The 15,675-nt window shown below is 46.4% G+C and overlaps 1 protein-coding gene and 1 long non-coding RNA gene across 9 annotated transcripts in view; both read right to left on the bottom strand.

Annotated features, from left to right (window-relative positions):
* Positions 1–2,717: 2,717 nt before the first annotated feature.
* Positions 2,718–5,193, bottom strand: LOC125619040. The gene is made up of 2 exons (XR_007350511.1): positions 5,140–5,193; positions 2,718–3,288 (listed from the first exon to the last, which is right to left on the bottom strand). It is a non-coding gene; the product is annotated as an uncharacterized LOC125619040 (long non-coding RNA).
* Positions 5,194–6,142: 949 nt separating this feature from the next.
* Positions 6,143–15,675, bottom strand: part of Smox (spermine oxidase) — a 37,737-nt gene continuing 28,204 nt past the window's right edge. For 5 of the 8 annotated variants that reach the window (XM_015482621.2, XM_048811271.1, XM_048811265.1 and 2 more), the window contains 6 exons: positions 15,340–15,566; positions 10,735–10,908; positions 9,827–10,586; positions 8,953–9,113; positions 7,084–7,173; positions 6,143–6,631 (listed from right to left, as the gene is read on the bottom strand). In XM_015482621.2, the coding sequence (XP_015338107.1) occupies positions 6,494–6,631; positions 7,084–7,173; positions 8,953–9,113; positions 9,827–10,586; positions 10,735–10,908; positions 15,340–15,566 (1,550 nt within the window). In that variant the 3' untranslated portion in view covers positions 6,143–6,493. The other 3 variants (XM_048811268.1, XM_048811269.1, XM_048811270.1) reach the window with 3 other exon arrangements.

Here is a 15,675-nt window from a genome sequence, read left to right as displayed (position 1 = left end):
GAGAAAGGGGGGGGGGGGTCAGTCTGGCCTTTTTTTGTGTCTCTCTGTGAAATATGAGAATCCCTCCCAACAACTGCTAGGGTGAGGACAGTGAGAATGCAGAAAAAGCAAATGTAGAAAATGCTGCTGTGAAGCTTAACTATCCAGAGAGGCAAAGAAAGGGAGGGCAGGGGGACAGACATGCAGAAATACGGATGGGAAGGATGGAGTGGAGAGATGGGGAGAGTGAGGTGGAAGAAGCAAGGCCTCTATATTTGGAACAAGGAATGCACAGGTGAAGGGTCACCCTGGTCTTAAGAGGCAGAGCCTCATCTCCCATTGTGTCAGGAGGGAGGTCCCGCAGGACAGGTGTGAAGCTGGAGAACTTGTTGACTGGGTGAGGACATGACCTCTAAGGGGTCTACTTTGTCTATGAAGCAGGAGGCCACACTGCCTGGTGACAGTGATAAGGGTGAAGTTGTGGGGAGAGGGGAGTATGAGCAGCTTGAGAGGAGAGCGCTGACAAGGGAAAGCCAGGACTGTCACCAGCACTGAAGGTGGGTCTCTGTGGTGGCACCATTTTAGCTTGGTATTTTCAGTTCCTTGTTCACTCATTTTGCAAATATTTATTGATAGCCTACTATTATGCCAGGCACTATTTTGGACATACTTCATAGGCAGCAGTGAACATGAAACAAACTTACTTATAATGGGTAACATGAAATTTTATATTATAGTGAGAAGAGGGATAAGCCAATGAATAGGTAAACACATACACACACAAAAAAAATAACATCAGGGAAAAGGAAACAGTCATGGGGAGAGGACAGAGAAGGGGGAGGCTGTGAAAACAGGATGCTCAGGGCAGGCTTCCCAGAGAAGTGACGTCTGAGTAGAGATCTGAAGACAGAGAGGAAGAAGCCTTGCAAATTTCCGAAGGGAAAAATTCCAGACAAGGAGAACAGCTAGGGCCAATGGAAGGAGAGGGGCAGGAGGTGAGAGGCAGGGGATAGATCACATAGGTAGGGTGTTGGAGATCACTTCGTCCTGGTGTGATGGATGTTGGTGGAAACCAGGGAGACAACAAGGCTGAACTGGTATTTTAAAAGGCTCACACAGGCTAACAGGGTAGATGTGGAAGAAGGGACATCACATAAGAGGCTACTATAGCTATCTAGAGCACACATGCAAGCAGTCGGAAGAGCAGATTCAGGATGTTTTGTAAGGATAGCCAACAAGATTCAGTGATGGTAAATCTAACCATCAGATGTGGTATGAAAGAACAAGATTCAATGATGGTAAATCTAACAATCAGATGTGGTATGAAAGAAAAACAGGATGAGTCAACAATGACTCAAGGTGTTTGCAAAGAGCCACATGGTGGTTCCACAAATGGTTCTCAAGTGAAGAAGACCAGAGGCAGCTGAAATCTGGGAAGCAGCAGAATAAAGAGTTCTGATTTGGACACATCACATCCACAGAAGATCCTGTAGGCAGTGCCATGATGTTTTGTTTCATTTGCTTCCTTTTGCTTTGCTTTGGCCAGCAGGTGTGGCTCTGTGTTTTTTCTCCAGAAGCCCCTTCAGTGGCCCAGGAATAGCTGTGGCTTGATCCAAGGCTTAGGTTAACTGGCTTTAATAGAACAAGGGTCAAAAGAGTTGAAGGTACTGGAGACAGACCAAGGGAAATGGTAGATCAAATGTAAAACCCCAGTTCTGGAACCAATTTGAATTAGTCAGGACTGATCATAAGTGAAGGAAACCTAAACCAAACTAATTTAAGCAAAGGAAGAACCAATAGTCCAGGGTGCCATAAAGTACACTGAAGCCACTCACAAACGAGAAAGACATAAAGTGACCACATGGCCTTGAGCTGGGGATGGAGAGATGACTGTGTGACCTCACGTTCTCCAGGTATGGTAATGGGGACAGTAGCATATCTAAGACAAAAAAAAAGAGGTTGAATCTATAGTGAAATGTAGAGGGGAACACCCCATCCAATAGATTAAATTGTACAAATACTGAGTTTACGGAAATAAAATATGCCCAACACTTTCCATTCCTGAGGTCTAGGTTTTGAACATTCCTGCAAACTCAATGTCAACCAACCACCTCTAGAATCATGGAAAGTGAGAATGGCTTTTGTATCCAAACAGGGAAGTGACCAAGTCCTTCCTTTCTTATATTAAATACATAATATGAAGTTAGATGTCCTGGTCACCTTAGCAGGGCAACCACTCTTCTCATGTGTTGATGGTTTGATTCCCTATACAAGCCAGGAGTAGACTCAACAAACAGCCCAGCCAGTCATTATAAGAAAACCCAGTCTCTCGTATCTACCATTAAGTTTGGAAGACCATTAATTAGACAGGCAAATCTCAAGAATTGAGCCAGCAGCTCCCCTTACCTCACTCTGCACCTCAGGGTTACACTTGAGCCCATTCTACTTGGTCCTGCAAGGTGACTGCCTTAGAATAAATCTCCAATGTCCCCAAAGGCTCATGCTTTGAAGGCTTGGTCACCAGCCTATGACACTACTGGGATGTGGTGGAACCTTTAAATGGTGGGGCCAATGGAAGGAAGTTAGGTCATTAGGGTATTGGGACCCCAATCCCTTCCTGTCTCTCTGTGTTTCCAGGCTACCATGAGGCAAATGTCTTCCAACATATGCTCCCACCATAATGTACTGTGCCACCACAGCCAAAAGCAAGGGGACCAATGAACCAAAATCTCTACAACTCTGAGCCAAAATAAACCTTTCTTCCTCTTAAGTTAATTACCTCAGGTATTTTGTCCCAGCAACAGAAAGCTGACTAACAGTGGCTCAAACCAGAGGTGTTCCAGTGCTATACTTGTGGGAGGGGCAGACTGCAGGCAGTTCCCATAAAGTAGAAGATAACTCATTGTCATATAGCAGCAAAGTCAGGAAGACATAGTGCCCCAAGCCTTCTGAGGGCACATTTCTGAGGCTTCCAAAGCCACAACTGAATGCTGTGACTATGGATTCCCTGATACCCAAAGCACAAGAAACCAACCAAGTCCACATAGAATCCAGTGCAGGAAAGAACTTCTCTCCAGGTGACCTTTCAGGCAATGGGAACTATATGGCAATGCTGGCAAGAGTGATGGCCTGAGCATGCCACATTTGATAGATCCCTTTGGTTGTCCATCAATGTTTGGTTGTCCACATCTGCTTCAGGAACTTAGTCACCACATGGAATGCATCCTGGGTTCCAGGTGTCTAGCTGCTCCACGCTGCTGAAGGGTTCTTGCTCCTCTTTGTTCATCTGCCTGGAATCTGCTTTTCGAGCTGTAAATCATAAACGCTACCTACATTATGCAATTATTTGAGGTGGAACAGCACATTGGAGGGCTGGTTGCTTTGGCAGACTCTCCAGGGCCACCCCTCCTCCAACCTGACCCCTCCTGTGTGTCACAAGGGTCCCCGCTGGCTTCCTCCCAGGATTGTTCCCACTCCCACAAGATCACATCCTCTCTAAACTGTGTGGACTTGCTCAGCCGCACACAAGTCCTTCTGGGAACCTCGATTTCCTCTGTTATGAAACACTCCCCACCTCTCTTGAACATCTGTAGGCACTGAGAAGATGAGGGGACACACAGAATAATGGATCAAATAAACAGGGACATTCTATATGAATTCCAGGTCAACCCTTATCATTGAGTAGCCAATGGGCCTAAGTAGGTCCCTCCTCCCTTTATCGGATCTTAGAATGCTTTGTCTCTGCCAAGAAAGAAATTAGCTAGACAAACACAGCACATTTTGGGTTGGGTGGGTTGGGAGAATGGGGAGGAAGTCTTTAGACCCTACTTTAATCTTTTAAATTAAGTCACACAATACAAAAATATGCATAAATATTCAGTATGTGACTTGCATTTTTACCAATGCATGAACTCCTGTTAACTATGCCCATCTCCTCGCTGCTAATGCCATAGCTTCATTTTGCAGGTTCTTAAACTTTATATAAAAGAAATCATCCAGGACATAGCCTTGTATCTGGATTTTTCCATTCAACAATGAACCATGTCTTTGAGATAATCCACATTGTTGCAAATAGTCATTTATTTTATTCTATTGCTAAGTAATATTCCATTGTGTGAATGCACTACAGTTCATCCATTTTTTTCTATGGGTGGACAGCTGGGATGAGTCCAATTTCTAGTTATTGTAAACTTCATTTCTATGAAAATTTTGGTACACATCTTTTGTGGGCATCTGCACTCAGATTTCTCTTGGATGGAAATCAGGGGGGGAAATGCTAGCAAGCACAAGACCAGCCCTGGTAGAATCAGTCGCACAGCCTCCTAGGGAGGCTGTGCCCGTGTCCACCCTCTCTGGCAATGGCTTCAGATTGCTTTGGTGGCTTCAATCTCTTTTCTTCATCAAGTACGATACAATAGAATGAGCCTGACTGTGGGGTCAGGCAGATCTCAGTGTATGTCTCAGTATCACTACCTACCTGAGTGACAATGGGCACACTTATTAACCACTCTGAGACTTCACTTACCCTCAGGGATAAGTCACCCTTCCAGCCAAAGTTGGCATCCATAACAAATCAAGAGACAATGTGCCCATCATTTATGACTGACACCCTGCCAGAGGGTGACTGGCACCAAGTGAATGTTCTCTCCCTCCCTCTTACCCATACCTGACATGGAGTCACCAAAGAAACATTTCCTGCCTTCTCATCCTCATGGAGTCCCTTACAATTCCTATGCCTGTGACCCCGAGAACCTGTATTACTTTCTTCCCCCATATTTATGCCATGGGTTTACTTCTGTCCATCCCACTGCAGTTGGTGGGAAAAACCAGGAACTGGGGAGGGTGAGAGGTGGACAGGTGCCTCCAAGGCACGAAGTTAGGAAGGAGACAGACCTGCTTTAACCAAAGTAATGTCTAAATTTACACTGTCTGTTTAAGTACTACTGTGGAAAGATGTCCAGTGTATACTGTTAATCTAAAAAAGCAGAATGCAGGACAGGATGAATACTTTGGCACTTTTGTATAAAAAGAAGGAAAAGTATCTTAATATTGATATATCTAAGAGAAACACCTGACATAATAGCAAGGGGATATGGAGGGGCAATGGTGATTCTGGACAGGTATAACAAGGGTTGTTTCACCAGGCTCAGTGACACATACCTGCAATACCAGCAGCTCAGGAGGCTGAGGCAGGAGGATCACAAGTTCAGGCCCACCTCACCAACTTAGCAAGGTCCTAGATAACTTAGCAAGACCCATTTCAAAATAAAAAATTAAAAGAACTGGGGATGTGTCTCAGTGATTAAGCACCCCTGGGTCCAAACCCCAGTACCCCCCCACCCTCAAAAAATATACAATTCAAAGGGCTTTGGGGCTTGAATCACATGAATACATTCCTCTGTTCAAAAAAATATAAATTTTTAAGTTATGCCAGCAGATGGGTATGGATCCTTGGCAAAAATTCTATAAACACTTCTCGTGGATAAACTCAGGTATGTGCATGTGTGTATGTAGGTTCATGTTATGTATAGGTACATGGATGGAGGCTGTATGTCTACATATGCACAAGAAGCACCTATAGGTGTGTGGGTGGAGTATAAGTGCAGGGACATGTTCCACTCAGCAAAAAGAGAAGAAAATTCTATCCCCACCTCCCATAAGTGGCAGATCCTTGGAACACAGCAGATGGATCACACTCAGGATATCTCCCTGCCACCAAAAAAGAAAAAAAAAAAATGGTCATGTTATCCACATTCCCAGAGGCTCAAAAGACACCTCTGTAAGGGCCAGATCCACCACCCTGTGACCAGCAACAGATTAACAATGAACACATCTGAGCCTGGCAGGGAGCCACAAGTGGGGTCTCCTCACATGGAACTCACCTCACTCCATGCAGTTCATTATCCAATTAAGCTCCAAGAAGTCTGGCAAAGGGCCATGAAGCCGACCTAGGCCCATCCTGAAGGAGCCAGCACTGGGCAGGGTGAGGCCTATATTCCTGAGGAAGCTCTCTGTTTAGCCACAAATAGGGTAAGGGGGACATCCCCTCCAGTAAATGCAAGCACCTACCGTTCTGGGGACATCATCAGGCCATGGTTCCCCCCACCAACCCCCCCTCAAAGGAGGTGTGATTAAAAACACACACGCAGAGGCTGAGGAGAACTGAGGAGAGAAGCTGAGGAGCACAGGAAGGGTGGCCTCTTTTATTATCCCAAAATGCAAAGTATCGAAGGCACTTGCAATAACAAGGAGGGAGAAGGGGAGGTGCAGGAGTCAGCATCCCAGCACAGAGGTAAATCAACGGGCCCCACAGGGTCACCACCGGGTCTGGAGAAAAGGAACAGCTACAGGGCTGGGTCTGAGGCCAGCCAGATTATCTAGCTCTACCAAAGATTAAAATCCATTCTACAGAGGATGGGGAAGTTAGGGGCACAAGGGGGGAAGGGGCAGGGGCTGGCAGTCACGAGTTAGTTGTTCTTTAAGGAACATGCTCGCTAGGCAGTGAGGATAGCCCTCAGGTCCCCTGCTGGAAGAGGTCTCGGTACATCTCGATGAGACGAGCAGCCTCGCGCTGGCCAGAGAGCAGAGCACCATGGGTGGTGGAGTAGTACTTGCGGTGAGTGGCCTCACCAGAGAACAGCACCTGCATGGGCTGGGTAGGGGGAAGGGAAGGTGAGGATGAAGGAGCAGCAGAGGCCAAAGAGCTTCTTGAATGCCCTAGAACCCTCATCCCTACCACAAATCACAGAAGAATGGGCAGACATCTAAGATTCAGGTTCTGCTGCTTCCACAGGATGAGGAGCTACACATCCCACCTGGTCACCTTCCCCTCTTTCTTCCCCAAACATCCAGACCTTGGTTCTTTCTGACCTGAGGCTATTAGAAGTCCAGGCTCTGCAGTCTCAAATGCTCTGTGAGCCTCTTAGTAGCAAACAGGGCAAGGGGTTTAACCTCCCTGAGCCTTGATTTTCTCACTGGCCCAATGTGTTTGTATCTCCTACTTCTGAGGGTGGTTACAAGGACTGAGTGAAATCATGGATCTAAAGCACTTAGAACCTGGAAGAACATAAGCAATTGATAAAGTCAGGTGGTGATTTAACAAACCTTTATGGAGCCCCTATCAAGGTCCAGGGACTGTTCTGGGCACTTGGATGATAAAAGGTGAGCAGGCTGCTGCTTTGTGGTGCTTCCATGCTGGTGGGGAAGCCAGACATGAAACCCAATTACTAAACAACGGTCATACATGATGTGGTAGGTGTTTGGATGAGGTGCCAACGGCTCAGAAAAGAGGCCTGGTGGATCCCACAGAGTTTCCCAGAGGAGAGGACCTTTGGGCCAGTTCTCAGAAGATGCTGGATGAATAGAGGCAAAGAACATTCAGAGAAAGGTAAAAGTGGGAGCAAAATGCTCCACACTGGGGGAAAGTGCAATTTTTTGTATATCCGGGAATCAACCTGGAGAAAGCAGGCTCTCTTGGTAAAGTCCAGGCAAAGTTCAAGTTCTTGCATCCCAAGCTTGTGTGGACTTTATTCTGGTGCCTTTCAAACTGCAAATGCCAAGGCATCAGCTGTGGAGCCTGATCGAATGCAGTTTTTAATCCATCATTTCTTGGGGGCACTGAGAATGTACTTTCCTAATAAGTTCCCAGATGAAGCTGAATCCCACCAACAAGGAATCCATAGAGGTTGTTAAACAGAAAAGGTGGCGGGAAGGATGTTGTAGCAGACACCTGTTCCCACATCCACCCTTTCTCCTCTGTCTCCTCAATTATAAAGCCCTAATTTTTAATTGGGCCAGATGTCATCCCAAATAAAAATGATGTGGCCCAGCCTCTCCATCATCAAGGTGTGGTCACATGGCAAAGTGCTGGCCAATGAGATGCAAATGCATGGTTGCTTAGAGATCCATGTCTCAGCTCCAAGGGATTCCCTTTTTTGCCCATCTGCCTTTCCTTCTTCTAGACTAAGAGGCAGATGTAAGATCCAGAGCCTCTGCACCCTTCTTGGACCATAAGGTGGCCCTGAAGATAAAAGTCAGTAACTAATAATACTAGGTCCTGACGCCTACCTCCAGATTTCCTTTTGTGTAATGGAAGTAAAGTTGTCTTGTTTAAGCCACAGTTATTTTTGTTTTACTTTGCCTTTTTACATGCACTAGTCCTGAGGCAGGTGATAAGAGGTTTACTTTTTGCAAAGATAGCTATGGCAGTGGTAGGGACCTCTCTGAAGACCCCTTTCCTTTCTCCCTCTGAGCACAGCAGGGCAGACACAGTGTAAACCTTGGTTGACTGAAATTTCTTTCGCCAATTTTCCAAAGAATTGTCTTAAATTTAATTCTGTGGGGGTTTTAACATTTATTGTTATATGTACACTTAGTTGGGAAAACTAAAAATCCACTTTGTGGAAACAAAAATATATATTTCTCTCAAATTTACCTTTTTTTTTTAGTGTACAGGTGACATAATTTTGGAGTGGGTCGTGTTCTTAATTTTATTTTCTAAAACATGGTGGGAAAATATTTCCATTGAATCCGTGCTATCCAATAGAACATTCTATGACACTGAAAAATTCTATAGCTGCATAATCCAATAGGATAGCCCCTTGCTACATGTGGCTATTAAATTTGAAATGTGCACCCAAGAAACGAAATTTTTAATTTATTAATTTAAATTCTGGTTAATTTAAACCAAATACGGCTAACTGCTACCATATTAACTAACAGAATGAAATGGCTCAGTTTTTATCATCCCAAGAAAGCATTTAAAGTTTCAATTTGATTCCATTTTTTTTTCTTCCAGATGTTAAGCGCACACTGTCTTGTTTTCTCTTTCATTATAAGTGCCACTCCACTGCTGCCTGACTTTAGCACACCTTAGTGAACATTACCTCATACCCTTCCTCAACCTGGACCAGACACACACAAAATACCCACACACCCACTCCCAGGCCTCTCACCAAACACATCCCCACTCACCGCTGTCTTAGAACTCTCGGTGTAGGGCAGGGGCTTGGCCAGCTTCTCCACATCTGCCCCGCTTGAGCCCACCTGTGTGTATGAATAAGAACCTCGGAAGTAGGGGTTGCTGCCCCAGGCTGAGCGCAGGATTCGCCGAGGTTTTGGAATGTTGGAGTTCCCTGTTGGGGAGTCAGAAGAGCCAAGAGGAGGAAGGATAAGAAACAAAGCTGCATACATACAGAAGGCATTCCAGAATGAACAACTCCACCCCACCTCCAGGGCTCCAGGAATATCAGGCTGCCTGGAGAAAGCACTGAGGGTGGAAGAGGAGAGAGGGAGGGAGGCCCACTCATCACCTCTGGGTGACCCCCCAGCAAAACATTCCATCTCTCAGGGTCCTAGTTTTCCTATCTTAAAAATAACTATAGGAGCTGGGGATGTAGCTCAGTTGGTACAGTACTAGCCTAGCACAAGGCTGGGGTTCAATCCCGAGCACTGCAAAAAAAAAAAAAAAAAATTACAGATAATCATATTTCCCATTCTAATGTCAGGGATCCCTGTTAAGTTCTCCTGGAAATATGTGTAGAAAATGTTTTACTAAAACAATCAGATTATAAAAATCAAATCCAACTCTTAGGAAGACCATGGGAAAGGAATGGGCAGTGTTTTTGCCATCAGTCCTTAGAAGGGGAAGAAAACACAGCACCCATTGAGAGTTTCATGCTCTGAAGTGAGAGTGTCAGCAATTTAGGAGCCAAGCTGGTGCCCTGCAGTGGCTCCCGGTGCCCACAGCCATCTGGGTTTCACAGTCTGGGGAGGGGAGAGCTGCCAAGGGTCTTGGGGGAAGCTGGCTGACAAAGGGTTCAGGTGGAAAGGGCGGCAGAGGGCACACCTGTGAACTGACGCAGCATCTCCGTGCAGATCTCAGCCACCGCCTCATCGTCGCACTTCTCCATGACGAGGGCCTCCTCCCCGCAGATCCAGCCACTCAGCACGTGGCCATAGCGCTCAGGCGGGTAGAGGACATCGAAGCCGCAGATCTTGCGATACCAGAGCTCCGGCGGGTAGGTGAGGGTGCGGCTCTCTGCCTCGTCCTCCCACACGAACTGCAGGCTGTTGCACTCGGGGCCCCAGAAGGGCTCCTCGAATTCAAGGAAGATCTTGTCGGTGGTGCCGATGCCCAGGCGGTGAATGGCAGCCACCTTCTCTGCCGGCAGGCCTGGCTGGAAGAAGCTGGTGTACTGCCTCTTCAGCACGCCCAGCGACACAGTCACGATCACATGGTCCGCTGGGATCACCTCGCAGTCCTCGCACTCCACCATCACCGGCCACTGCTCATCCTCATCCCATCTGCCCCCCTGGGGACCCACTCCACTCTGACCAACCTCCCCGGTGTCATGATTATGGTCGCCCTCAACCCGGGGCTCAATCTCAGGGCCCCGAGGGCGGGCTGAGGCCTGGTCCCAGTGAATGCAACGGACCGGTTTCCCCAACTGGATGACGTGGGAGGGGATGCCCTCAGCCAGCAGCTCTACAACCCGCATGAAGCCTGAGGGAATGATGTGGTGGGCACCGGGGATCTCCGTCCACTCCCCAAAGGCGCTCAGGGACACCTCGTCTATGCTGTGTGAGCTGCTCTCACAGCTCTCCACCTGTGGGAGGACCCAGAGAGAAGCCAATGACACCAGAGCCAGGCTGGGCAAAGAACAAGAACTCTGAGCAGCACAGCCCTCCTCAGACCCAGACTCCCCCAGAATCAGGCTTCTTCACTCTGACAGCTGTACTTAAAAGCAAAGATACCTTCAGGTACTGCTGGATCATGGCAAGCTTCAGGCGCTTGGTGGCCTCCGGGTCGTCAGGGTCATCCCTGATGCGATTGCGCACCTCCTCCCGGGTGAACACCCCCACGCTGTTTTGACTCTCAGCGTTGACTGGTTTACCATGCCGGAAGAATTCCTGGGTCAAGTTATAGACCTGCCAGAGAGACCCCAGGAAACTCACACTCCCTCATTGCACCTCCACCCTCAAATGAAAGGAGCCCAATTTGAAAGTGACAGCTACCAGGTGGTTCCCGGATGTGCTGAGCCCTTGACCTCTGCATGAAGGAGCACCTGCTAAGCAGACTGGGAATGGCAGGCTGCCCTAGGCAGCCAGCCTCCTCACCTCAGAGAGGTGGCATGGATTCCAAGGTTGTTGCTGGGCCTTCGCTTAGAATTGAAACATTTGGCACCTATACAGTCTGGGGGAAAAGAAACCACCCCCTCAGAGGCTCTGTATAGGTCTGTAGGGCTCCACATCCCACGAAGGAACACAGGTCTACGTACACCCACCTTTTCCAAGAATCAAATGCACAACCCTTTCCCTGTCCTCCTGCCCAAGCATTTCTGTTCTGCCCTTTCCCAAGAAAGCAGCCTAAAGCTGTCGACTGGCCAGTGTTGCAGGGAGAGGAGCAGAGGGTCCCTGAGATCTGATCACTCAGAGATGCCTCTTTTGCCTTGTGAAAGGAGAAAGGGTGGCAACAGCACCTTCCTGGATCCACATAAAGCACGCCCTTCATTAGGGTCTCAGATGCATGTAAAAAAAGAGGCAATGCAGAGGGAAGGGTTGAACACAGAAGGGCATCTCAAGGAAGCCCCAGCACACCAAGGAATGGAAATTATTTTGTGGGCACATTTCAGCAAGAATTCCAACCCACATCTCAGCAATAGTGATAATCAGTCCCCTGAACAGAGTCCTTCTACTCATTCCCTGCCTGCTTGGTATATAACCTCCACAAAACTCTAGGCAGGCCTCCCTAAAGAAGCTAAGCCATCCCTGGGGCAGGCCCCAACATTCACTCAACACACATTTATTAGGCTTCATGCCAGACACAGGTTGTAATGGTGAGCAAGAGAGAAAGGGTCCCAGCCCATGACCACTCAAATTATAGAGATATTCCATGACAGCTGTATTTATGGGACATGCTGTGATAGAAAAGAACCCAGGTGTTATGAGATCTACCAGCCCCTAAATAGCTGAGAGATAGTCAGGATGGCATTGGGAAAGAAAAGCAAAGTGTTTCAGGCAGCGGGAAGAGCACAGCCAGAGGCGGGCAGGGAGACAGGTGGGGAGAGATGGAGATGCATTCAGAAACCTTAATGTGGATTAATCTTGCCAAAGGGAGCAACAAGGAGAGAGAAAGTTCAAGAGATGACTCTGAAAAGACAGGGTGGGGCTGGGACATCAAGGACTAAGACTTAATCTAAAAAATCTGTCAGCAGGAAGACAGCAAGATCCCCCACCCACTGCTGTCATTCCCAGGACACCGGCAAATGTGGGCTCCTGGGCTGCACATCTGCAGCTGAGCTGACTAGGGGTGTGCTTCCTTTCCTAGAGTGAGTTCAGATTCAGTGTCAGCACACATCTGGGAGAACAATGTCTGCCCTGCACCCCAGCCCTGGGACAGGCCCTGGAGCCACAGAGTCAAGGGAGGTGGCAAAGCCTACTGAGATCACCACTCTCCACCCCCACCATTCCACTCAAGGGAAAGGCCTCCACAAGAGATAGAAACATGAATTAAACATGTCTTGTAAGAATAAATTATACAAAAGAAAATGAGTTAAATTATTCGTTTGTCCTCTCTGCAGTCACAAGATACTGAGTGTTTGGCCTTAACTGGAGTCCTCAGCAAATTCTTCATGGAGTCCTCAGCAAATTCCTCACACCAGACCACTGCCAAAGCGTCAGGCTCTCAACTACCTCACCCTCCCTGGGGTTTTTCCTTGAGTGATTAGCAACATGGTAGCCCATCCTTAGCTCATGTTGACTGACTAGAGGCCAAAACCCAACTGAGGAGTAAGGAATGCTGCCTGTCTTTGTGTCCACCACTGCTGAGGACAGCCTTAACTTGAACATGAGTTTGTCATGTAGGTACAGTCTCCTCCCCTAAGTTAAATAATGGCTTCCTGATGTGATTCCAGGAAATGGGACAGGTCAAAGGTAGCTAATACTAGCCCCACCTTTTTTTGGAGGGATACAGGAATTGAACCCAGGGACACTTAACCATTGTACGATATCCCTGGCTTTTTTTTTTTTTTTTTGTGTGTGACAGGTTCTCACTAAGTTGTTTAGGGCCTCACTAAGTTGCTGAGGCTGGCTTTGAACTTGAGATCCTCCTGCCTTAGCCTCCCAAGCTACTGGAATTGCAGGCATGTGCCACCACGCCCAGCTACCTCAATTCTTATTAAGCACTTTTCACTGGGATCTCATTTAATCCTTACAACATTAAGAAGTAGGTACAACCATGTCCTTTTTACAAATAAGGAAAGTAAAGATCTGAGAGGTTCAATAACTTGCTCAAGATTACATAGCTAGGCCAGGCCCAGTGGCACACACCTGTAATCCCAGCGGCTCAGGAGGTTGAAGCAGGAGGATCTCGAGTTCAAAGCCAGCCTCAGCAACTTTGTTAGGCCCTAAGCAACTCAGTGAGAACCTGTTTCTAAATAAAATACAAAAAAGGGCTGGGGATGTAGCTCAGTGGTTAAGTGCCCCTGGGTTCAATCCCCAGTAACCCCCCCCAAAAAAAAATTACATAGCTAATAAATATTATAACTGATATTTGAATCAAGATCATCATCAAGGAAATCCTAACCTCATGGTTATACTTCAACCTTCAGACCCAAAGCATCATGACCCAGATTGATAAACTGATAACCTACTTTATCTACCCTATTTTCCATAACTCATACCCTTGACTTTCAAAAATCAAATGGACCAGCACAAGTTGATGATGATCTACTTTTTTTTTTTTTTTTTTGGTACTGATTATTGAACCCAGAGGCACTTTACCACTGAGCCACATCCCTGGCCCTTTTTATTTTTTTATTCTGAGACAAGATCTCACTAAGTTTCTTAAGGTCTTGCTAAATTGATGGGGCTGGCTTCAAACTTGCAGTCCTCCTGCCTCAGCCTCCCAAGCTGCTGAAATTATAGGTGTACAATCCCCGTAATCCCCAGGACTACCACACCCAGCTGATGATCTACTTTTAAGGACATTTAAAAGAGCAAGGTTTGGGAGTGCAGCTCAGTGGTAAAGCATATGCCTAGCATGTGCTAGTCTCTGGGCTTGAACCCCAGTGCTGGGGCAGTGGTAGGTCGGGGGAGGTCATGGTCCTGAAAGTCATTTTCAAGAAGCATCCATGCTTGAAGCACTCCAAGAGCCTGGGAATCAGGGTGTAGACCAGGAAGGTCTACCTTGAAGAATACTAGTCCTTATCTGATCGTTAATAATTCAACCTCTCTGCAGTGAGTGAAAACACATAATACCAAGGAACTATACAGAAAATATACTGCCAGTGCCTACAGAGAAAATACTTTGTGTCCCTGTCCTCCACACAGCAGGGACTTCCAAAGCAAGAGATTAGAAAATGCACAAAAGGTGCTTGCTGGCCCATTTGCTGTCCTGGATGGACTAAAAAGGGTCATTACATTACAAATGACAGGCTATCAGAAAACAAAGTCTATACATTACCTTGCCTGTTCAGTGCAGTTCACAGCACCACTGAAAGATACTAAGAACATTAACAATTTTTAAAAAACCTGAATAATTCAAGGATGTATGCCATTGCTACCTCTAATATTAGACTGTGATATTAACCAGTGCAATATGGTAAGAAAAATATTCTGAAGCTGTGCACCCAATACAGTAATCACTAGACACCTATAGCAACTTAAAATTAAATATTTAGCTTCTCAGTTATACCAGCTTCATTTCAAGTGCTCAAAAGCCACATGTGGCTAGTGACTACCCTATTGGATAGTGCAGATTTAAAATATATCCATCACTGTGAAAGTGTTCTACTAGACAACTCTGCCCTAAGGATTAGAAAGAAAAAAGACAAAATTCTCATTTTCATGTAGTTCCTAAAGTTCAGAAATATTCATAGAATATAAACTAGTATATTAATAGTTACATTATGGAATACAAATTAGTATATTAGTAGATATACCAATTTGTATTCCATAATGTAACTAGATATTATTAGAATCAAAATAATAATTCAGCAAGGAAGTTAAAATCAATATATAAAAATCAGTTCTACTGCTATGTACTGTGAATAATTAGAAAATAAAATTTTAAGAGTATCCAAAAACAATCATAGAAAACTCTGCCACCCAAGTATCTACTAATAACACTAACAAAAGATGTTCAAGGCCATTTTGAAGAAATATTTAATCATGTGCATCAATTATGACTTGCCTAGTACCTCTCCACTCATTATTTGCTTTTTATTCTCAAACTGTCCTTCCTTTCCAAAGGTAGGGCCCACAGTGTGCAAAGACACACAACCAGGATCATAGAAGATCCCAGCAGGTCTCCCAACTCCTTCTACCCTCCCCACACCCTGTTGCCTGACCAACCCTCACCTCGTTGTATAAATCGCTGAATTCCTCAACCACGTCCTTGGGGATCCTGCGCCCACGGTTGGTAAGGTAGCAGGCCACCCCATTCTTGGAGTAGAGGCTGATGCGGCCCACGCTGCGCTCCCCATCAGTTGTCTCTTCCAAGAGGCCATTGGCTTCTGCTAGATGATAGACAGGATTCCCCTGGGAGCCATGGATCCAGGTAGCTCCCAGCTCAAAGGTGGCGTGTCCTAATGGCAACAACAATAGGCCCTTAGAGGGGCAGGGATTTCTTTAGACAGGGCCTGAACACTGCCTCCTCTTCTTCCTCCAAGGGAATCCTCCCAACCTCAAGAACAG

Source organism: Marmota marmota, unplaced genomic scaffold (assembly GCF_001458135.2).
Source record: "Marmota marmota marmota unplaced genomic scaffold, marMar, whole genome shotgun sequence".
NCBI lineage: Eukaryota > Metazoa > Chordata > Mammalia > Rodentia > Sciuridae > Marmota > Marmota marmota.
Note: the sequence above shows the minus strand (reverse complement) of the source record. Positions and strands in the feature narration are given on the sequence as shown.